Raw genomic sequence first — 22400 nt, 5'->3', positions numbered from 1 at the left:
GAGTACGTCTGGCTGGCAGCACGCAGTGGAGTGTAGCTTGATTTCTTGTTTTTTTGCTGCTTATTGCATGTGTTTAAACCTCTAACATTTTGCAAATGATGTGAAGAACATCAAAAAAAAGTAAATGGCGCTCCAGGGAATTAACTTTCTGAATGACACTTTGCATGGGGAATTGTGCTTTAAACAGCTAGGCTATAATTCAAACTGTATGGGGTCTCCAGGAATAAACCAGTCCCATGTTTTTGTCACAAAATTGAGCTGGCAGACAGAATTAATCCTGTGTCTGTCTAGACGCCTGATAGGATCTTGCTTTATTTCCATCCCTGAAGAGCAAGGTGAGCAGAGAATTTTGCTTCATGCTATAGGGAAGTTTGTGGTAGTTCAGGAACTGTGATTAGGCTGGGTTTTTCTAAGAGCAGGAGGGGGCAAAAAAAGAGCCAGAAGTAGAAAAGGTCACGGGCAGGAGGGTTGTAAATGGATTAAGGACTTAATACTCCCCTGTTCTATCTTCTTCCATGGTTCTAAACAAGTTCAAGGCTTCTCTCTGAAAATGTTTATTTTGAGTTGGAGCCACTAATTTCAGCTGGGTCAGACAAAAGAGCCGAAGGCTAACTGCACATCAGTTAAAGTTACTGGTGCCACATGAGTGTGAATAAGATCATGGCCTGGCTGGTCTTCTCTGCTGCTCATCTTGTTTGGCCATTAGTTATGTCTGCTGCTCCCCATTCCTCAGCACTGGCAGCTGCCTTGGGACTAGGATTTTTTGTTGCCTCTAGCAGACCACCCCTTTGAGGCAGAGGTGGTCCACAAGAGTAAGATGCCTAGGAGTAATACTTACGGTTTGCAGCTTGTCCTCTTGTTCATGATGCTTTTACATGGGAGACTTTTCTTGGGCTGTGTAGGTCTGGTTAGGCAGCGTGATACACAGCTGGAACTATTCTGCCTGGCTGCCAGCAGCTCCAGCAGTGAGACAGGATCCCTGCAGAGAGCTGGAGCACTGGGGGAGGGAACAAAATGCCATTTCGTCCACGTCATGAAATCTCTTATCAGTGGCCAACTCAGTGTTGGGTGGGTAAGCAGTGTTGGCCAGAAGAAGCTCCTTTTATATCTGCTGTGAAATGTGAGGAGCTCAGCGCTGTCAGTCAGGCTGGGAACTGTGGAGTGCTGTGTGGTGTTTGGGATGAATTTGTCAGTCAGGTTCTTATAACCCTAAGCTTGTAGTTTTCAACCTATCCTGCTGGTGCCTCATCTGAGATTTGCTACTTGGCTGTCCTGAGCGGTTCCCTTGGGCAGTGCCTCACAAGCACAGCTGCTCTGGCATGCTGCTCCTGTACTTTTTAATTGCTTAAATCTGGTGCCTCCAGCACCTTCTGCCTTGGGATCATGCTTAAAAGCCTTGGCCACGTGAGTTAGAGATAAAATCTGTTAGGTTATCATTCATTTTTCTGTAAGAGTTGGTTAAGGGCTTAATTTGATGGATGCTAATTTATCATCAAAAGTGAGGGAGAAAACTACATGAAACAGATGACCATGGTACGGCTTATGGTGGTGTGAAATTCAGAGACCTTCTAGGCTGTCTGGATCTGCATTGCTTAGGTTTGAAAAACACTCTACGTGGGATGGAATAGCCAGTGTGATGTGAGGCGTTCGGTGCCACTTTTGTTGGAGCGGTATCGCCCTGGTGTGATCCTGTTGTTGCAGAGTTGGGAAGCTGTTTGCTCCGTGTGTTGGGGAGGAGGGTTGAAGAAAAGGGGCTGGGGGTGGTGCAGGGAGGAAGCTTTATGTAATTCTTGGCTGGCTTCTCAGTAATTGTTTTAATGAAATGGAATGCAGTGTATTCAGCGCTTGCTTGGCAGAAACAGCTATTTTTTTATTTTCTGTTTTGGGGGGGCGTGGGGCAAGTTGGAGTTAGTCTATTTTCCAGCTGCTTTAAGCAGTTAGGCTTGGATTTGTTGCAGAGATAGGAGTGGAATATTGTTCTCAGCGAGGCGGCAGTTGCACCGCTGTGCATGTGTGGGAGGTTGTCTTTGTACATTTAATGTGTAAGTGGAAGAGCCGGGTCCCTGTGTTTCCCTGTGGGTTGTGAATGCTGGTGTGGTTCTGAGCTGAATCAGATTAATTTTAAAGTACCCAACAGTAATGGAATAATAATGATGTGAGTAGGTACATGTCCATATAAGATGTATATGTGCATCTTGGTACTTGACTGGAAAATGAATCAATTTTCCACTATGCCCTAGTTCAGTGTATAGCAGAGAAGAATATGATGAGTTGAGACAAAGAAGTCAACTTAATTTTCAGCAAAGCAGAAATATAGGGGCTAGGAATCTTGACTTCTGTCGACTAGTGCAAAATATTCTCTGCAGTTAGCTCAGATGATTGTTGACTTTTATCATAGGATTGGTGGAGGAACAATCAGGGATCATGCTGAAACCCCTTTTTTAGAAAGTAATTTGAAGAAGGATTTAATTCATGTACCTATGAAAGGGAAGTTTATTCTCGTGCTGCTTCTATTTCAGTATTGCTGGCATTTCCATTTTTGGTCAGCGATGGATGTCGGTCTCTCTTACTCATCTTTACCTCCCAAAAAATCTGCTTTTTCTTTGGTCTTTGTAATTTTTTTTTTAATTGCAGTTTTCCATGGTCATGAGTTCTCTTGTCAGTAAAACAGCCTTCGTTTGATAGAATAAAATTTTTCTTTGTCTAATAACAAAACAACTTCTGTGCAGGGCACTGAGATGAAGAAGCTGTCATGCGTTTAATTGCTTTATTAATACTGCTCTTGGTAAAAAGAAATCCTCGCTATTTTTCTTGATGGTGACGAAACAAGCAAGAGACGTGACTAGTACTTCTGTCATGATGCCAGATGATGGGTACAATGATAGGTCATCTACCTTCTCACAGTAGGAAAAGATAAGAAAACCTTAAACATTCAGCTCTTCTCTGTCCACTGGCTACAATATATTCCAGTTCTAAAAATGTTAGGTTTCTGTCTGGCTTTAACAATTTCCTTTCTTTCAGTGGGCCTCTGTCATGACATTGTGAAACTCTTGAGCCACATTCTTTGGCCAATGCTAAAAAAAAAAAATAAAAATGCAGAGCTGTAGAGCCATCAGCAATCTCCATCAAATTACCACCCACATCTTCTCCCAGAGTAGACTGGGGGACCAGTTCCCACATTCGTTTTCTGGAACATTGTCCTCTTTTCATTCCCAGAAGCTGCTTTTAAAGTAAAAAGAAGCTGCTTTAATTAGATTTTTAACCGTGTGCTTCTTGGCCCCTCTTACTCTATTGCCTTTCAAAGATGTTGCTTGCCCGTTGTCTGTAATTACTTGGGTTATCTTTAAGTTTTAGTAGAATGCTTATCAGATCGAAAGCTTCATTTTAAAACTTTCTACCTATTATAGTTATAAGTAGTACTAAGATCCACATGACTGAAAAATGTTAAATATCTTGTTGTCATTTCCCCCTGCCCGGCTCTGTGAGTTTACATTGTGCTTTTGGCAGTGCTTTGTGTAAAGTCAGTTGCTGATGATGACTTATACTTTTGGCTTACAGAGACTTCGGTGTTGCTTCCAAGTCTGCTCCCACTCTCTGTTGCAGAGAACCCTTGCAGACACGAAAACTTCTTGAAAAGAAAAATCCACCATTTTGAGTGTGCTTTCTTAGTAATTAGATTTTTAACAAGCCGGTTAAACCACATACCACATTTGACAAAAGTTCCTTTTTTCAAAAAAAGGGAAACAACCTGCCTCAGAGCGGTTGGCAGGTCAGGCCAGCAAGTCTTTTTAACTTATCTTAATTTATATCTCAATATACTAACTTTTTATTTGGCATCCTCAGTATCTGGGTGAGATTTACTGGGACTTTATTTCTCTTTGTAGGCACAGGCTTTTCAAACTTGAGATACCTTGGTTTTTAAGGGTAGATTTGCATTTGTTGAATGCTCTTTGCATTTATGCTCTTGGGAGATATGATTGTTACTTGCTGAATGGGAAGTTGCTGGAGTTAATGAAAAATATTCCCTTCGAGGACTAAAATGTCTCAAGTTTGGATTCTGATATTCCATTTAAGAGCCTTCAGGGTAGGAATGTCTCAATAAGACTGCACTAAATATGGGTACGATTGCAGTGTCCGTACGATTGCAGTGTCTCTTTAGTGTCCCCCTTCTCTATTGCTGGCATCCTCCTTTTGCTGGTAGCCAGGGCATTTTACATCTCATGGGCAGAATTTGTGCTTCTAATGCTTTTAATGAATTCAGAATTTATACTAATATTTCTGTCCTTCATTTCATCATCTTTATGTGTGTCTCAAATTTTGTAACTGGCACTTTGCCTGGACGGGTCTATATTCAGATCTGTTTATGCTGCTAGGATAGGATTTCCACTGTTTAAAAGATGCTATTTTTTTCCTCCCTTAAGCTGCATGCCTATTCTTGCATAACCATGCGAATCTTACCCTTCCCTTTATTGGCTATAGGGTCCACACGCTTTCCTGTTTCTGTTACTTTTTAAAAGGCAGATAATTAACTTGGAATGTGCAAGCTCTGACAGTGTTTTGTCTCTGGCTGTGCCCAAAACCATTTTTACATGTGCAGATGCACAGGATCATAGCGATCTTTAGCAATCATATTACTGACTATGCTTATCTGTGTGGCAAAGGTAAGGTGCTGGGGTATCTGAGGTGGTGGTCCTGCTGGCATTGGAGTCAATATAGTGACTTGCTGCTGCTGAAATGGGGCATAGCTTTACTTTCACTCATCCTTACCCCTTTTCTGCTCCCTCCTCTCTCTGTTTGGACATACCCCTTCCTTCTTGCTGACTGCTGTGATCATCTCCCTTTTCTAACCCAAAAGAAAACAGTCAAATTTTTTGGCTGGGCGTGTATTCTTTTGAACTGGTTCACAGAGGGGTCTTGTGAGAGCCAGAGCCAACGCAAGTAAGTGGCAGCAGCACATGTCTGGAAGAGGGAGTAAAACCTCTCCATTTTTGGCAGTGGTGAACTGTTAATTCACTTTTCTGCATCTTGTGTGAAACCGTATCCTTCGCTCCATGGTGCTCACTGTCCAGTGGAACTCCCGTGCTCTGTTCCCATGTAAACCCTGACGTAACATGTTTTCCTTCCCTGGATGAGTTAGAATCAGCAGTTCCCAAATTATGATCTCCAAGTGGTAAGTGCTCTACAGCTGTTGTAAGGTGTCCTCTTAAGTGGTCAAACTTACATACTTGTCATTTCCACCTGAGGGCCCTGGAGCACAAGCAGATGAAGGTTGCTCTTGCCCAAAGATTTGGAAACCGCTGCTGGGTGTTCACAGTGTTCTGATTTGCCAGTGTTCATGGCACTAAGCTACTGCTTAGAAGCTGCTCAGAAGAGTTATCCAGTACTGGATTAGCATGTGTTGTAACCTCAATGCTGCTTATGACCATTTTCAGTTCAAGTCAGATGCAACTGCCTACGGTTATGCAAATCTCAACCAAATGCAGTCCACCCAGGGCTTAAAAAATGCCCTTGTCTACCCTCATTTCAGTGGGTTATGTAGAGGGCTGCTTGGTAGTAGCTGGGTGCCACACACCTCTGCACTTGGCGGTTTTTCTCCAAGTCTTGTAGTCCAGGGTCGAGCAGGGTCTGGCACACAAATGATGGCAGTGTTTCCCACTCTGGTCTGCCGTCCTTGTAGTTGTTACCTTTCTCTGCCTGTCTCTTTTCCAGGAAATTTCCCAGTGCTGTGATGCTCTTACTGCCCCCAGGCACTATTTCCATGGGTGTCTGCCTGACTGATCAGCCAAGGGACTCAAAATGTCTCGAGCCCTGAGCTTGTTTATTCCCTTTACCAGAGCTGTGGTTTAAAATCTATAGTGTCTTGTTTCCTGCTGTTTCTGTACCCATCCTTGGACTCTGTGCTCTGTTTAGTGGAGGTTTCCTTTGTACTAGATTTGTTAGATATTTGTAAAATGGCAGCGCGCGCTGTGTTTTGACCTAGTGCTTGGAGAGTAGCTGCTTGCTCATGTAGCAGGAAGGGTCTGGTTCCTCCGATAGCTGGCTTGGCTGAGCCCCTCTTCCTGTAGGAATACAAGGGAGTTGGTGTTTTGATCAGAGGCCTTGGCCCTGAGATGTTGTCTCTAAGGGGTCAGTTCAGTGGCTGCTTGTTTGATTTTCATGATTTTTTTTGTTGTTGTTGTTTTGGCAGAGGAGAGCAGATCTTGCTGGACTTTTTTGAACGTTGATCCCAGTTTCTAGAAACTGAGGGAAGCCAGCAGCAAATAAAAATTCTTGTGATGTGTATGGGGAGGGTGAACTTACTATTTTACACGTGTAAGGATACATAAAGGACTAAAAAAGGTTAGTGCGTTAGTGACAAATGTTTTTATTTTTAATTTTTTTTTCCACGTAGGATATTGGCTGAAATCCAGCCCAGGTCAATATTAAGATGGTATTAACTACTTAGTCACTTGTGTACAAACGTTTACACTCCAGTCTGTTCCTTGCACCAAACTTAGCTAGGGTGCCATTTCACTCTCGTTCGGTTTGAGTGTTGCTGTGTTTGAACAAAGCTGATGTCCTTTACTTCTGTCTGAGCCAACTCGCCTCCCTCCCAGAGGCAGTTAGGTCCGTGCTGGCCATTTGCTGATGCCTTTGTCTGAAACTTCCTGGAAATGCCTGAAGATCTATTTGCTGTCAGGCGGAGATCAGAAATAGATCTTGCACAAGAAGAGCCACTCTAGGAGAGGACTGTCAGAGGCTGTACTTACCCTCCTTGGAGACCAAAGCTGTTTCCAATTTGGCAGTTGACACACAGGGAGAGAGATGGAGACTCTCTAATTTGTGCAGATTGTTGCTCCTCGTAATCTTTCATAGGGCTAACTATAACTGCTCGTAGGAAAACCACTCTCTTTGCTCCCAAAAGGAGAAGATTCTGACAAAAGACTCGGGAGCAGGTGGAGCTTATAGCAGGCTGCAGAGTCAGACTGAGGAATTCCAACTTAAGTATTTTTAGTACTGGCCTGAGAGTCAGACTTGCTTTCTATTCTGATATAACGTGGACTGCCATGTTATGTTGGGCAGTTCAGGGCTGCATATCGCTTCTCCATTTCTGAAAGGTAGATGATTTTTTTTGTGCTGTCAAGAGGGTGTGAATGTTAGGGTGAGGATTCTGATTTGTGATCCTTGCTGGAATTCAGGTGCAGTGGCTGCGGACTTTACTGCCTAGACTTGCTGCAGGTCACAGCCTGTTATATCAATATAAAATGGAGTATGTGGAGGTTTAAGTTTAGGGTGTGGAGCTGTCAACTGCTGTGGCTGAAAATGGCTCCCACTTCTGCTGTTAGTGCTGTAACTTGTGGGTGGGACAATCATCTGAGGACTTGAGTACTTAAATCATGGTAGTCTGAATCACTGGAGGTCAGGAGTTGGAGTACTGAGGAAAGGCTGTTTAAGTCTGTGTGAAGCATTTTACATATCACAAACGTTTCTTGTGCAATTTCTAACTTCTCTGGTCAGTAAACCAGAACCTGGCTTGTGCTCTTTTACATTATACAGCGATGAGATTAGCTCAGCCTCCTGGTTTTGCGTGCGCTGTGTCACAGGATGTGCTGGAGCTATGACTTGCAAACCTTTACAAACTTTTCCTGACCCTCCTGAAGATTGTTCATAGAGCAGTGGAAGAATTTTTTGACTAAGCTTATCCTTCTTTGGTAATTGTGTCCTGTTGTTCAGGACTTAGTTTGAGAGTGCAGTGAATCTGGATGGAAAGGAACTGCACAAGGGATTATTTTCTCTCTTAGCTTCACACAACTGTGGGTTGTCTGTGAATTGCTCTACAGAGGCATGCAAGGCTGATGTAGCTGGGGATCTGGCATTCTCAGAAGCCTTTGGTAGCTGTGAAACTGAAAACATTTATTTGTTTAGTAAGCTGGAACATGAGTTCACTTTAAGGCACCAGGTCTTAGCATAGGGTGTTTTTTCCTGGCATGAGCTGTTTGCTGCTCAGGACTATAAACAGAGGGAAGTAAATATAAGATGTCTCTTTTCACTTCAAGTGTGGTGAAAGCCATGCTATAAAAAAGAGGATGCTGTATACGACAGGAAATAACCCTTCCCTCCTGCCCTCCCCAGCACTTTCTGGAAATGAGAAATAAACGGCAGGACACACCTTTGGGAGGGAGCAGGCTCTGAAACCAGAGGTGTCACAGTGCTGCTAGTAAGTTCAAGTACTCTTCTTGGAGGCAGTGTGTGAAGAATACAACAGCCGGCTTAAGATGGATTTGTATGGCCTTGCTTTGCTCTGTGCTCTTCTTAGATGTTCAATGCCAGTAAGAGTTTGTTCTTCCTGGTGTTGCTGTTGACAGCTTCTGAATTTCGTAGGCATGGCAGTGGAGTGGACAGCTTAGGTTAATTTGGAGAACTTGAAAAGGCTACAGTTGTTTTAGCAGCTTATTGGCTGAAAACCAAAAATCCATATTAAAACTATATTTTCTTTGGAAATTGGCCTGGTAACCTTACAGTTCCTTTTATTCTGGAGCATCAGGTACATCCCTTCTGAAAGAAGATGGTACTTAAATCACAGATCACTTACAGTGTGAGGATGCTCAGCAAACCTACAACATATTGAGGAATATTTCTTGTTGACCACGTAAGCAGTTATGTGCCTTGTGAGACTTGACTTCTGAAAGTTTTTTTAAGGAAGTTGGAGGAAGGCAGAATGACTATGCGTTTCTCTTTTGTTAGGTGGTGGTTCATTTCTCTCAGCCAGTTTGAGCTGGGGTGTAATTTAGTGTTCAAGAGCTAAGTGGAAAAATTCTGGTCCTACAGGAAAATCTTTTGTGGTTCCTTCACACAGCTTGGACCGTAGGCCAGAGCGCATTGTGGATTTGTGTCGTTTCATCCAAGAAACTGTGCTGACTCAGATCTTTGAGGCAGTTGCAGTGTCTCTCAGCCTGCATGCTGTGTTGATGATCCCATGCCCTGTGGCTCTGGTTAAGATTAGGTTACCTTCCTGCCAACTCGGTGATGTGAACGGAGCCAGCAGTCGAAGGATTTCCCAGCCTGTTGCGTCAAAGATGACAAGAGGTAGATCTGGATCGGAGGCGCTCACTCAAGGAATGGGGCTGTGGTTCCCAGAGACTGCTGGTGTCAACCTGCAAACAGGTCAGGTCATTTCCTACAGAGTGCCTTTCTCTGTGCCCTTGAAAGCCTTGCTGCTGGGTTACACGGGAACCAGCTGACCCCTCGTGATGCTGGCATTCTAGCACCCTCACCGTGCTGACAAATACATCACTGCTGAGGTTACAGGGCAGGTCTGAGTTTCAGTGAAATGCTTGTGTTAATTTGAAAGGAAGCGGCGTGGCCAGTTCCAGGAAGGATCTTGCAGTGACCTTTATGGTTTTCCAGCACATGTACAAATAGCCCTCTTGCCCCTCAGAGGGATCTGGTGGAAGGTCTGAGCTCACATGATGGCTTCTGTTGCGTTTTTGTAGCATACAGAGTTGGCTCATCTTCCAGGTTTTATGGTCAGGAGTGGTCTGTGTCAAAATCCAACTCTTAAGCTCAGTGGCCTAAATGAGATAGCACCAGTAGGGACATAATGTCTGCAGCCCTACTGATTGAGCCATATCATAATTCTGGGGCTGCAAAGCCAAAATAAAATGTCAATGGAGGCTCAGGTGGAAGTGCGTGGTAGTGGTGAGGGATGTCTCCAGAATTTAAAGTATTTCACTTTGTGCTGTCTGATTGCTGCCTTTTCAGGCTGCAGTTTTTATGGTCTGTGTCTGAGATGCAGATTAATTATGGGAATCAGACAGGAGGATGGGTGGTTTCTTTCAACTAATGGCAAGATGGGGCTGGATTTTACAGTTTGTGTCCTGGCCTGAGTTTACTGGGTAAACCTTTACTGGGTTAGTAAGTTGAATTAGTTCAGAAAGTGTCTGGCCATCAGCAGGGCGAGTTTCAGGAACAATGTGGGTTTGCATGCTGGGGAAACAGGGGATCGCTGGGCCCTTCCCTTACACTGGGAGCGTGTGGTGATCTCAGCTCTGCTACAACTACAGCCAGAGCACTCAAAGGGTTTGCATTTCATCCCCAAATGTGCAGCAAGTCGTTACTGATAAAGTTACGGAAATTGCTTTAAACAGGCTGTATTTGCACACTGTCTGTCCTGGTTTGGCCTAAACCAGGCCGATTTTCCTTTCAGTGATTTTTACTTTCAGCTAAGTCTCCTCTAAGTAACTGCATTTTCTGAAACTAACTGCAGCGGAAGCGTGCTGGGCCCATAACCCAGAGGGCATCTGCCGCAGGTTTAATTGCCAGCCCAGCTTTAAACCGTGACACTGTCTTACAGCCCTGTGCCTGGGGTGGTAGTAGTGCATGTTAGTTGTGACCAGTTAGTTGGCTACAAGCTCTGGAACAGAGTCTCCAGCTTGGGTCTCAGTGGTTGGGACAGGAAGCCACAATCATTGCTGCAGCTGGTCGTGCAGACCACATCTCTCAGTGCAGTGTCTTGTCTCTGTTTAGACATTTGCTGATAGTGGTCAGAGCTGGGTGCATGGGCTGCTGTACTGGGGAAAGCTAACTGGTTTGGCTGCCCGTATTCGAGTTATGGCATGGATGGGATTCACGGTGGCTGCCATCACGTGATTTTGGAAGCGGTTCAGTCTGTCACGAGATGAATTCTTGTTTAGTTTGTCTCTGCAGCCTGGTGTAGCTAGGCATAACGACAACTAGATGGGTGCCTTTGCTGTTAAGCTTTTCTGAAGCCAACTTTAGACAAGGGCTAAATTCTGGCATTGCTCTCTAAAACATTTTTTTTTAAAGCTACTAGATGGTCGCCTTCGCTGTTAAGCTTTTCTGAAGCACCCACGCAAGTTTGTAAATCAGTGCCACAAATGCATAGTCTTGCTTGTTCTAAGGGGCAGCGTTGGCTTCAAAGAACAGAGAAGCTTCAAGGATTTTCATGCATATTGTCATCTGTCGGAGCTCACCATACCACGTATTGATACTAGTCTGGACATTCTTTTCGTTAAGCAGTGGCTTGCACCAATGCCTTGATAACGAGGAAGCACAAGGCTTCAAACACGCATCAGTCACGGGAATACATTAAAGAAATAGCTGAGTGATTTTTTAACCACGCCATCCGAACTTCCTCTAGGCAGGTCTAGGCAACGTGAAGTAAAAATACCAATGGCTGCTCTGTGCTGGTACTCCAGCAGTTGTTTAGTTCTGGCAAATCACTTATCTTTTGTGCCTTCAGTTTTTCTGTATCTTAAATAACAATCTGTCCCTGCTTCACAAGAGAGCTGAGAGCTGTTACATATCCTGTATTTTTAACACTTTCTCAACATATTGGTTAAATTTTGGAAAACTTTTAAATGTCTCCGTCTTGAAATGTTTTACAAAGTAAGCCAAGCTATTTTACATGCTTTCTGTAAATGTGAACCAGAGAACGTGAGGATTTCAAGAGCATCTAATTACACTTCGAATTTAAGGTCTCATTTCGAATGTAGTCTTTGTATTTTATTGTTTTTGTAGTCTCTGATCTTTTTGCATTTAAAAACATTGATTAGGATATAATGCCTTAAGAACCTGTTGTTATATTTCTTTTACCTGGAAGTCAATGCCTGCATTCACCTGTTTGTTCATGGTTTTTCTGTTCCTGATAATTCTCTTGCATTTTGCTGAGAAAAGTCAAAGCTGCTGTTAAAAAGGTAATTCCTGTTGTCAGTATTGCTCTTTGTGGCTCCCCACCCCTTTCAGAGTCAAACTCGAGGGCAGTGAGAAGCCCTATAGCAAGGTTCCAACAAGTCTTTTTGGTGCAGCTCTTCTACAGCATTACAAATGTTTCTTTTGAAAGGCTATTTAATAGGATAAATATACCCAAGCTCCCCATTCCTCTGCAGTTACTCACAATGTAAAACTGTCTTGCCAGGGATTGGGTTACCGCCCTGAGCTGTCTCCCTATATGTGAGCTGGAGTTGTATTTACTCCTGGAGGTGGGGGAGAGAAGACTTATTTGAACCTAATGAGATTGCAAAATCCCTGAATCCAAACTTTTAAAAAGAAGCTCCTCAGATAAATCTGCGAGCTCAGGGTTCAGTTCTGGAGATGACGTTTCCCTCGTTCTTTTAGGAGACAGCGAAAATCAAGGATTTGAATTCAGCATCTTACAGGTATTAAGGACAAAGGGCTGGAGAATGGTGTGACATTCTGCAAATGAGGGGTCTGCAATTTGCCTTGTGCCGAGTGAGACATGATTATCGTGTAAAGTCCATGTCTTCATTTAGACCTATCCTTACGGCTGTCTTGCTTTTTATTTCCATTTGCCAGTCCTCTGGGAATCTTCTGCTGTCTAAGCCGGGAAAACCTGTAGCAGTTCTAGTTATTTGGGTAAGCAGGGGCATGGGGAGGGACAGGGGAGGTGCAGACACCTGTTCTCTGCAGCTGCATTAGAGGAAATACTGTAGTTGGTGCTCAGACATCTCATCCTGATTACACAGCGTGCTGTGTCTGGGCTGTTGGGGACATGTGGCAGTAGAGATGCTGGGGGAGATGGGACTCTGTAGCTGAACGCTGAAGGCGTTTGCTCTGTGTGGTGGCTGGATGAAGAATCCTGTCTCCAGTGTCACTCGCTTTCCAGATGTCCCATGCAAGAAGCGGAGCTACAGGCAACGTGCGGTTTGATGGATGTGCAGATGTGGCTTTCAGCTGTTGAAAATGAAAGGCTGATCTCTGAGGCATTTGAAGTATCTTGCCTCAGTTATGCTTCCATTTCCTCCCCAGCAGTAGTTGAGATGTAGAAGAAAATTGGACCACAATCCTTTTGATCTGCTTACTGTATTGATAATGCTCTGATTTGCTGGGTCAGCATGGCTTAATAGCTCATCACTTGTTGAGAGAGATGAACTGCATATGGAAATCCAAGGTAGTTTTCTCTCTTCTAGCACAAATGCTGTCATCTTTGAGCTGACTGAGTATGCTGTGTGCCTCTAGCCCTCACACAGGCTGGAGTTATGCTGGACGCTCGGTGGTAGAAGGCTTCTCCTCCATAACAGAAGAAAGCAAATTTAGGTTTCTCTGAATTACCTCACTTTAAAAAAAATCCTAGACTGCTTATGAAGAGTGGAAAACTATTTACTGCTTGAGGAAAAATCAGCATTAAAAAGCTGCTTGATGCCAGTTGGCAAATACGAATTTGTTGATGCCTTGTCATGTAGGTTTTTCCAGAACTAGTTCATGATGTGTTCTGCTTCACTGTGCCATCTTAATCCAGGAGCATTTTTGAGATACACAGAAGGCACAGGAAGAGGGGAGTGAACAATGTTTCAGTACGCATGGGAAGATACATGTAAATATATATATATATATTTTAATAACTTCACTCTTTCTAAGGGGGCTGAGTGCAGCTCAGATTTATAGAAAAGGGGGTTGATACATGCATCACTACAAAGGGGCCCCCAGGTTATCCATTCCTGTTCTGTACCTCAGAACCACGTTGTGATCCCTACTCTGTTGTTAATGGCTCTTTATCAGACAAACCTGGGATGTGGGAAGCTGAAGAATGTGCCCCTGCGGCTGCACGCGGGGCCATTTCTGCTGGAGGATACTGCGTTTGCAGGACAGCGAGTGCTGACACGCAGCGATGGCGAAGGAGCCTGCGTCGGAGCCCCTGGAATGCGTGAGCTGTTCCTTGGCCTGGCAGAGGAGTGGGCCGGGGAGATAGCGCAGGAATGTGCACTGTATAACTGGGGAGGTGATTACTCTTTTCAGTGTGGCTTGAACTGGTAAATGGGACTTACCCTGAGGTATTGTCCTGCTCTTTCATCTTGCTGATTTTCTTGGTAAAGGTGATTTTTTCTGAGTGGTTCAATGCATTAAACATCAGCTTGAGAGTTCTTATCCCAGGCTGTCTAAATGACTAGTAGAGCTTTGGCAGATACTGGGAACTACCTTGAAGCAGTGCAGTTGGTATTAAGGACCACTCATACATATCTAATGTATATGCAGGGCTGTGTGTGGATTTGAAGACCAGAATCCCAGGGACCTTGTAGTTAATAATGATTTTTGGCAAAAGGGAGTGAAGGGAAAAAGGGGCAAACTAATGCACCTGGACCTCCACATGTCTTGGAGTGCATTGTAGCGGTATCAAACTGACACCATTCTTTAACTGTCCCTGCTTCACAGGAAAATCTGTGTAGAAAAAACACTTGAGTGCAAACACAAAGGTCCTCCCATACTGGGGAGGACGTGGTTTTAACAGCCCTTTGGCCTGAATGTGGATTTCACTTGGGCATGTAATTTTGGGGTTGCCCAGTGGAGGGAGGAGGACTCAGTCCTTCTGTGCCTCTGTCTCACGTTCACATGCAGCTTTGCCAGGTGCTTGGCCAAGTTACCTGAGCCCGTGGAGTACCCAGCACGCACACCTTGAGATGCACCGTGCTGCGGCGGACAGCGAGTTAGGGTTGTGTCAGCTGTGTGACGGCACCAGCACAGTGATGACGAGCAGGAGTGTCTGGGTTGGTGGTGTTGAAGCAAGTATCCCTCACTCTTCCAGACCCCACTGAGCAGCACTCTGTTAACAGTGGAAAATACAAATTTCTATCTGCATGGCCCATGCCTGTGGGTAGGCTGAGCCCTACTGAGTCCTTGGAAATTGGACTGTGTGATTCCATTCCATCCACATGTCTGTGAGTTGACATTTTGTCTGTGGGTTGTGTTAGTAGCTTCTTGTAGGGGTGAGAGTGGAAGGAGGGGCGATCCTGTGGAGGAGCAATGGCTTGAAGGTCTAGTATAACCCTGTCTGGTTTACTTTATTGCTACAAAATGGTTAAATCTGTCCTCTAGAGAGAAATGAATTTCTGGTCTTTTAATGTTGGGAGATTCTGCCTCCTGGAGCTGTGACTGTAGTATTTTAGAGAGTACTTGGGGCAGCAGTAAAACTGTGGTGAGGTCAGTGTGTGAGGTTGTTTCCAGAGTACTGGGCGATAGCCCCTGAGATGCTGCAGCGTGTGCATGAAGATGCACGTCTCCGTGGGGAGATGCAGCACACGTGGCACCCGCAGACGGTTTGTGTGTGCCTAAAATAGGGACAGGTTCCCGACTCCGCGGGGATGAACAAGTGAGGTGAAGTTACTGCCAAGTTATCCCTGGCTGTCGGGTTTCATCTTTCTGTCCATGTAAGGAGGTGGTGGTGCCCTCTGATGGCTGGTGGCTGTGTGAACTGGTCTGCGTCAGCGCCTTGGGATGATCCAGTCAACTGCTTCCTACGCGTTGGGAGGGACGAGCTGGTTGATTTACACCTCCTGCAGCACCGTCCCTCAGGAGTCATCTTGGGAAGGAACACTTCATTACCCAATAAATCGATCAAACCTTTAATATTTATGTTTAAGTATTTAATATTTCTGTTTAAGGAGTGGTCACTGTAGCGAGCTCAGTCCTGTGCCGTGGGATGCAGTGCTGCATGAGGCACAGCATCTCTGTTATGGTTCATCAGGTTACAGCTGTCTGGTCCCTTTTGCGAAAGAAAGAGCGCGATGCATCTTTCTTCCATTAATAAATCTCCCTCTTCCGCCATCTCTTATCTCATGTTGTCTTCTGGTAGTGTTAACAAGTGACACAAATCCTCAATGAATGCACGGCTTGGGATGAGGTGCTGCATGGGGTTCGTTGTTGGGCCCTTTGAATGAGCGCGACTCCCCAGTCCAGCAAAACGTCGGGAAGCTGCGGCTGCTGGTAGGATTGGATCAGAGAACAGGTTGTGTGGCTGGAAGCAGCAACGAGGATGGACACGAATGGGGAAGACCTTCCCTCTGTCGTGGCAGTGAGCTTGGAGGGAGCGATGGGCGCATGAGGAAGGGTGGGCCATGGGTTTGCAGAACGTGGAGGCGAGCAAGCACAAGAGGAGGTCCTTTGCCACCTGTAAACCGCTGTCCTGCTCCCGGCTTGCTCCTTTCCCTGTCCCGCCCCGTGGGGTGGTGCCTCCTACAACTGCTTCGGTGTCAGTTGTAAAGTTGAAGTGCAGTTTGAGTAACCCAGTGATTCCTCTCCAGCCTTTTCTCCTCCCTCTGCTTCCTGTTCCTCAGCTCTGCCTTGTTTGCTCAAGTCAGGAAGGGGGAGGGTATGGGGGAAGTTAATCATTAAACTGTAATGTCTTCTCCTTAACTCCTTCACAACCTGGGGGCAGAGTGCTCCTGGTATTTCCAGACTCCTCTTCTTTTGCAGACTTGTAAAAGTAAACCAGTCAATCTAGCCAGGCTCACTTCTGTGCCGTTAGTAAAAAGCAGTGGATTTCTGTCCGATGGTTCGTTCAGCAGAGTGTGGAGCCGAGGAGAATTTTGTGGCGACATGGTTACATCTGCCTGTCCTGCGGTGAGGGCTTGGGGGTGGAGGGTGGAAAAAGGGTTTGGGTCCCCTCTGCAGGGCTGGAGGAGCCCAGCACCCTCATGGGATTTTCACTTCCTGGTGGAGTTTGATTTGCCTTTGTCATTGGTGGGGAGAAGCAAAAAACCACACCTTCTCGGACAGCACTTCTCTGGGAGGTTGTGTGCACGAAACCTCCCGTCATAGGACCTGCCGGGTTGGCGGAACTGCAGCTCTTCAGCAGTTCCCTTGAGGTACGTGCCTTTCACTCTGGAATCCACCAGCTGTTCCTTTGCTTAAAAAGAAGATTAAGTTAATTTTTCCCCAGCTGCAGAAAGCTTGTATCCCTTTGGAGAAACAGCTTCTTGGGCTATTTTGGCCCCTGTAGGAAGATGCCTGTGGCTTAAATGATTTGGAGCGTCTTTTTGGCTAAATGAAAGGTGTATAGAGTTAATTTAACACAGTATTTAATTTGCTAATGGCTGTATGCTGTTCTCTGAGGGCAGGACTGCTTTTTTTTTTTTGGTGATGCTTTGGTTTGTGGAAGAGAGTGAATATAAAAGCAGCACCTTCCTCGTCTTGTAATGCAATAATACTGTCCTCCATTTGACCCTTCAATACATTTTCTTGAAGGGTTGCTAAGTGCCTTGGCTGCTGTGGTGTGCTGTGCTCAGGAAGTGGCTTTGAGCTGGCAGGTGCCTGCCCTCTGAGAGCCCGTGGGCAGCCATTAGGGCGAGCAGTTGCTCGGTTGCTGTTCTGGTGCCACCTGATAACTTCAGCTCCTTGTGACCCTGGTGGAGGATGCTGCAGGATGGCTATGCTCAGCCTGAGGCTCACACCCCGAACCTGACTGTCAAGTAGTTGCTGCGGGAGGAGAAAGACAAATCCTGGTAACTGAGACTGCCTGAAGACAGTGGGTCTGCGCAGAGGGGAGGGAGATGCAGGGGGTTTCTGAAAGCCCCTTCTCCTAATTCTGCTGAAGTTGTGTTACTGGGGTCTGGCTGAATTCCACATCTCTGAAGGGACCTGCCAGGTATGTCCTGATGCTCTTATAATGGAGAGTGCTGATGTCCTTAGCGAACCGGCTCCTCTCTAATGGCCTTAAAGAGGTGTGTAGTAGAGCTTGCTGCCCCAGTGGAAAGCTGGGCACCTGGCCAGTGAGGCTTTCTTTAGAAAGTGAGTACAGTGCAGACCTGCAGTCGCTTGCTGGAGTTTCCCCCACCCAGGACTGCAGTGGGCTCCGCAGGGTGGGTTCACAGGACAGAAGGTCCAACAAGTTGGGATTTGCCTGTGAGTCACCACAGAGGAGTGCGGGGTTGGGCATGGGCAGAGGATAGTTTGCAGGGAGAAATCCGGAAAGGTGGGAATGCCTTTTCATGCCCTGTCTTTGGGGGACAGCATTTTTCCTGCTTTGAGATTTCTGAGAGGTGCTAACTGTGCGACATGGGTTCCTCTGCCTGGCATGAGTGATGGTGTTTCTAGCTGGTGGAAGTTTTTCTTCTCTTCAGGAATTTGTGAGCAGTCTCCACCCAGCAAGTTGAGAATTGTTGCCAGGAGAAGAAACGGCTTTTACCTGGCAGCCTCTGGAAACTAGTTAACTGTTTGTGTGATGCACTGAGAGGGATTTTTGTTAGGAAAACTGAAGCACATACTCCTGCTGCGCTGGTGGACTAATTTGAAACTTTCATTCTTCTTCCACTACCTTGGACTCTGGAGAAAACCCCTCCCGAGAGCTTGTTTCCTGCAGAAAGCTGTGCCTGCGGCCACAGTAAATGACTCTGTGATGATGTGGGGCCTGTAATTAGCCCGTGTCAGTATCCTGTTGTGAGTGGATCTCTGGGCAGGTTTCTCCTACGTTGCTCTTCTGCAGGGTGCAGTGAGACTGCAGGTCCCTGTTGTTGGGTGGTTTGCCAGTTAAGACAAAAATCTGAGACTGACACAGTTTTTCTGGCTGCTTTGTTACCTCTTGGTGTTTTCTTTGTACTAGAAGTTTGATTAACCCAGTCAGTCCTGGGCTGCAGTAATGTTTTTCAGGGCATTTAGTAGATCACCCTAGATGAAAAGTCTTCCCAAAGACCTCCTGATACAGATATCATGAATGAGAAAAAAGAGAAAAAGCTGTAGTCCAGGATTTTACCATTTTGTTTGTTTTTTTTTTTTTCCTTCCCTGCAGACGCCTTACTGGCAGACCTGGAATCCACAACTTCACATATCTCCAAACGACCCGTGTTTCTAACAGAGGAAACACCTTACTCCTATCCAACTGGAAACCACACGTACCAGGAGATTGCTGTGCCACCTCCAGTGCCCCCACCACCTTCCAATGAGGCCCTGAATGGCACTGTGATTGACCCCTTAGACCAGTGGCAACCCAGTGTATCCAGATACGTCCACCAGCAAGTAAGGGAATGTGTGTGGATGGGGAGGGTGCGTGCTTTTTTGTGGTGCAGTATCTCTCAAGGAAGCAGATGAGGGGAGGGAACAGCAAGAGGTGAGGATGAGTTTGGCTACGAACAGAGCAGGGAAAGGGGGGGGAGGTGTGGGGTTGTAATAGAACTAACTGGTTGGAGCAAATGGCAGAAAAGAATTTGAAATGCATCGTCATCGTTCTGACAAAGTGGTAGTGTGGTGAGATTAGTGTTAGTCATCTGTCTTGTAGCCTGTGGAAAGCAGCCTGGGGGTTTCCAGCACAGATCTGCGACTCATAGGCAAATCTGAAGCAAGTGGAGAACAGTTGTTCCTGGTGTAGCTCATCTGATAAGAGCCTGGTTGGCTATGCAGCAGATTTTTTTTTCTTCTGCTGGGCTTTGTTTTGCCCTATCCCTATGTGGGGTTGTAGTGCAGTGGTGTACATACTTGTTTTGTATTCTCTGTTTCCAATGCAAATCTCATTTCCACAGCCTCAGTCCCAGTCTCCTATATACAGCTCTAGTGCCAAAAGCTCCAGTGCCTCTGTTCCTAGAGACGGGCTCAGCTCCCCTTCTCCCCGTGCCAGTGAAGAGGAACACGTCTACAGGTATCTTGTCCCTGTTAAGAGCTAAGCCTGCCTCACAAGTTGAGCCTGCTGTGGCTCAAGCTGCCTTCTATAAGTGGAAACAAACACTGCTCTCCCTGTGTGTGTGTGTTATGTAGCCCTGTGTTGGTTTTGATTACCTCTGTTGTGAGAGGCCACTGTAACTTTCATGCTCACTTGAAACATTGACCTGGCCCTTTGGTTTGCTCAGCTGCAGAAGAGGTTAAGGATCCATCAGACAGAACGTGATCTGGATTGTGTTGTGAAAGGTACAGTCCAGAGACAAGTGACAAATTCATCCCCCTGTTAAGCAGCCCAAAAGTGCTTTAGGAGGTGGGTGGCCTTTGGGTCAGTTATCAAGGGGAATTCAGTTACCTGTGACCTAGCAGGATGTACAATGACTTGAATTTTCAAGTAAGTTAGAACTTAAAACTTTCCTCTTAGTAGACGATAGATAGATAACTAGTTTATACTCGCAAAGGCAACTGCTCTTACACTGAGAGGTTGGAGGAGTGGCCTGTACGGTAGGACAGACCTTTCTGCTGACATGGGGATGAGTGTTATGTCAGAACTTCCTATCTGCTGGCCCTCTGCAGTGCACTTTGTCTTGGGTACCTTTTCACAGTGTGGAGACTGGTGTTTCTCTGGTGTCGTGTTCTAACCATGCCTAGCTCTTTCTGCTGAGCAGGAAGTTGCTTTCAACCAGAAAGAAGCTCTCTAATTCTGGGTAGAGGCAGGCATATCCAGAGGCGGCCCAATGGAGGCAGTAATTGCTATTTTTTTCAGATGGCTGCATGCAGCTAGTACAAAATGGAGGTAATTACAGCCATAAGTCCTCCCGTACAAGGGTCTGGCATGGCTTGGTTCCGCTGTGAATGTAGCTTGTGTGCTTGGGTCGGGATGAAGTATGCCCTCCTCAGATTGCTTATGTGGATTCTTCTTTTTAATCTGAAGAGAAAGATAATAACTGCCCTTATGGAATTTCATAGTTATCACTGGTGTTATAGGTGTCAGAGTCCTAAAGCCTGTTACATATTAACTTCCTGAGCATAATGTGGTAGTATGCACAAGGCAGAAGTTCCCATTTTGGATTTGGAAAGTATCTTTTTGATAAAATAAGAACCTCTAGAGCATTAGAAGTTATTTCTCCATTTGTAAAACTAGCAGAAAATATTTTCCCTGCTATTGACAATGGGAAGACTGTTACTACAGTGTAATTACTATAAAAATCACTGAATTGGTGCTAAGTTTTGCTTTGAAACAGTTTGCAGTTGTGCATGGTAAATGGGAACACCCATACAGGATAAGCAATAATTACAGCAGTGTTTTATCCACGCTTGTGCACAGGTAAACTTCTTCCGAGGCTTGTGTATTTAACATAGTAGGAAATAGTTTCAAATTACTTTCTTATTAATTGATGAGGGTTCCCCAAATTACAGGTTTGAGGACTTGAATAGAGACCTTGAGTGCTGCAAGAGGCTACCACGTAACCTGCTGCTTTTGAATTTTTGTTGGTGGGCTGGGGTTTGTACTTTGGCTCTTTCTCCAGCCTGTGCTAGCCCTGCATTCCCTGGCTTCAGGAGGGAGGATTTTGCTGCTTGCTGTGATGTCAGCAGAAACAAGCCATTTTCCTCTATGTGAGCTAATGGTTCTGCTGCTGTGCTGTGCAGACGGTTAACTCTTTGTTACAGAGCTGTGCAGCACACAGTCCTGAAACCGGAGGCCCTGTCCATCAGTGCTCTTTCTTTGTAACTGACAACTGAAGGTGTGGCTGAGCAGCAGCTGCATTGTAGTCATTTCACAAAACACACATCTTCTTTCCCCCAGAGCTAAAAGCATCAGCTTGAAAAGAATACAGTACATGTGTAAACTTTGTGAACCTAATGTAAGTTTCCCTCCATCCTTCTGCTGTATCTTGATGTAGAAGTTTCACACTTCCCTTTTATCTTTAGTTTCCCGAACAAGCAGAAGTCTGCTGAACCATCTCCCACAATGACCAGCTCCTCTCTGGGCAGCAACCTCTCAGAACTGGACAGACTTCTTCTGGAACTGAATGCTGTTCAACATAATCCCACCAGTGGCTTCCCAGCAGGTAAGGAATAGCCAGACATTTGATATGAGTGGACAGTTTGATTGTCAGAATAGTAGCCTCCTTTTTCTTTCCAACATCCTTACTGAGGGAGACCCCTCCAGACCCTGATCAAAGATTCATTTAGTATGGATGGGATCTCTTGAAGTCTGTGGTGCAGCACCCTGCTCAAAGCAGGGCCAACTTCCAGATTGGCTCTAACTAAAGTTTCAAAGTTAGATTAGGCTGCTCAGGCCCTCGCACTAAATTCTGAATATCCTCAAAGATGGATGTTCCACAGTTTCTGGGCAATCTGTTGCTCTTGTCTGTGATTAGCATGTATGTATGGACCTAGGGGTCTGAATGACTCTCTTCTGTTCTCCTTTTCTTAAGATGAAGCCAGCAGAAGCCCATCACTGCCCAGCATGACTGGACCTCACTATGTCGTCCCAGAGAGCAGCAGCTCTGTGGGAGGGAAGGCTGCACCCCCTACAAAAGAAAAGCCAAAGCGAAATGGTGCACGTGGGATTGAAGATGTGCGTCCCAGTGTGGAGAGCCTGCTGGATGAGCTGGAGAGCTCTGTGCCAAGTCCAGTGTGAGTAGTGTTTTGGTGGTTGCTGGCTTGGGTGGGGAGGGACAGGCTCTTGTGGGAATAGTGACTGTAGTGTAGGGGCAGGTGTGGCAGGAGAGTGACAGGCAGAAGATGGGCTTTGTCTAAAGGGTCGGAAATCAAGCGGGCACGTGAAGATGCTGGTGCTCTTTTATCTGCTCCTGGATGAAAAAATACATGTCACGTTATGAGAGATGGACTGTTGAAACTCAGATTTAGAGCTGATCACAAATACCCACTGTCTGACAAGATGAATGTTGAGTCATTGTTCATTTCTTAATGGATGGGGTGTGTGTGTACACACTTATGTTAGACTTGGCAGAGAGACAGGGTCTGCGTGTGTTGTGGAAGCTGGGTCTGGGGGA

The 22400-nt window shown here is 45.6% G+C and overlaps 1 protein-coding gene across 3 annotated transcripts in view; it reads left to right on the top strand.

Moving 5' to 3' along the window:
- Positions 1–22400, top strand: part of PXN (paxillin) — a 47177-nt gene that overhangs the window by 6772 nt on the left and 18005 nt on the right. For all 3 annotated transcript variants that reach the window (XM_068412961.1, XM_068412959.1, XM_068412960.1), the window contains exons 2-5: positions 18518–18744; positions 19245–19360; positions 21310–21449; positions 21819–22020. In XM_068412961.1, coding sequence (XP_068269062.1) covers positions 18518–18744; positions 19245–19360; positions 21310–21449; positions 21819–22020 — 685 coding nt within the window. The remainder of the gene's footprint in view (positions 1–18517; positions 18745–19244; positions 19361–21309; positions 21450–21818; positions 22021–22400) is intronic.

Source organism: Nyctibius grandis, chromosome 14, assembly GCF_013368605.1.
Source record: "Nyctibius grandis isolate bNycGra1 chromosome 14, bNycGra1.pri, whole genome shotgun sequence".
NCBI lineage: Eukaryota > Metazoa > Chordata > Aves > Nyctibiiformes > Nyctibiidae > Nyctibius > Nyctibius grandis.
The sequence above is the reverse complement of the archived record's forward strand: the minus strand, read 5'-3'. Positions and strand labels throughout refer to the sequence as shown.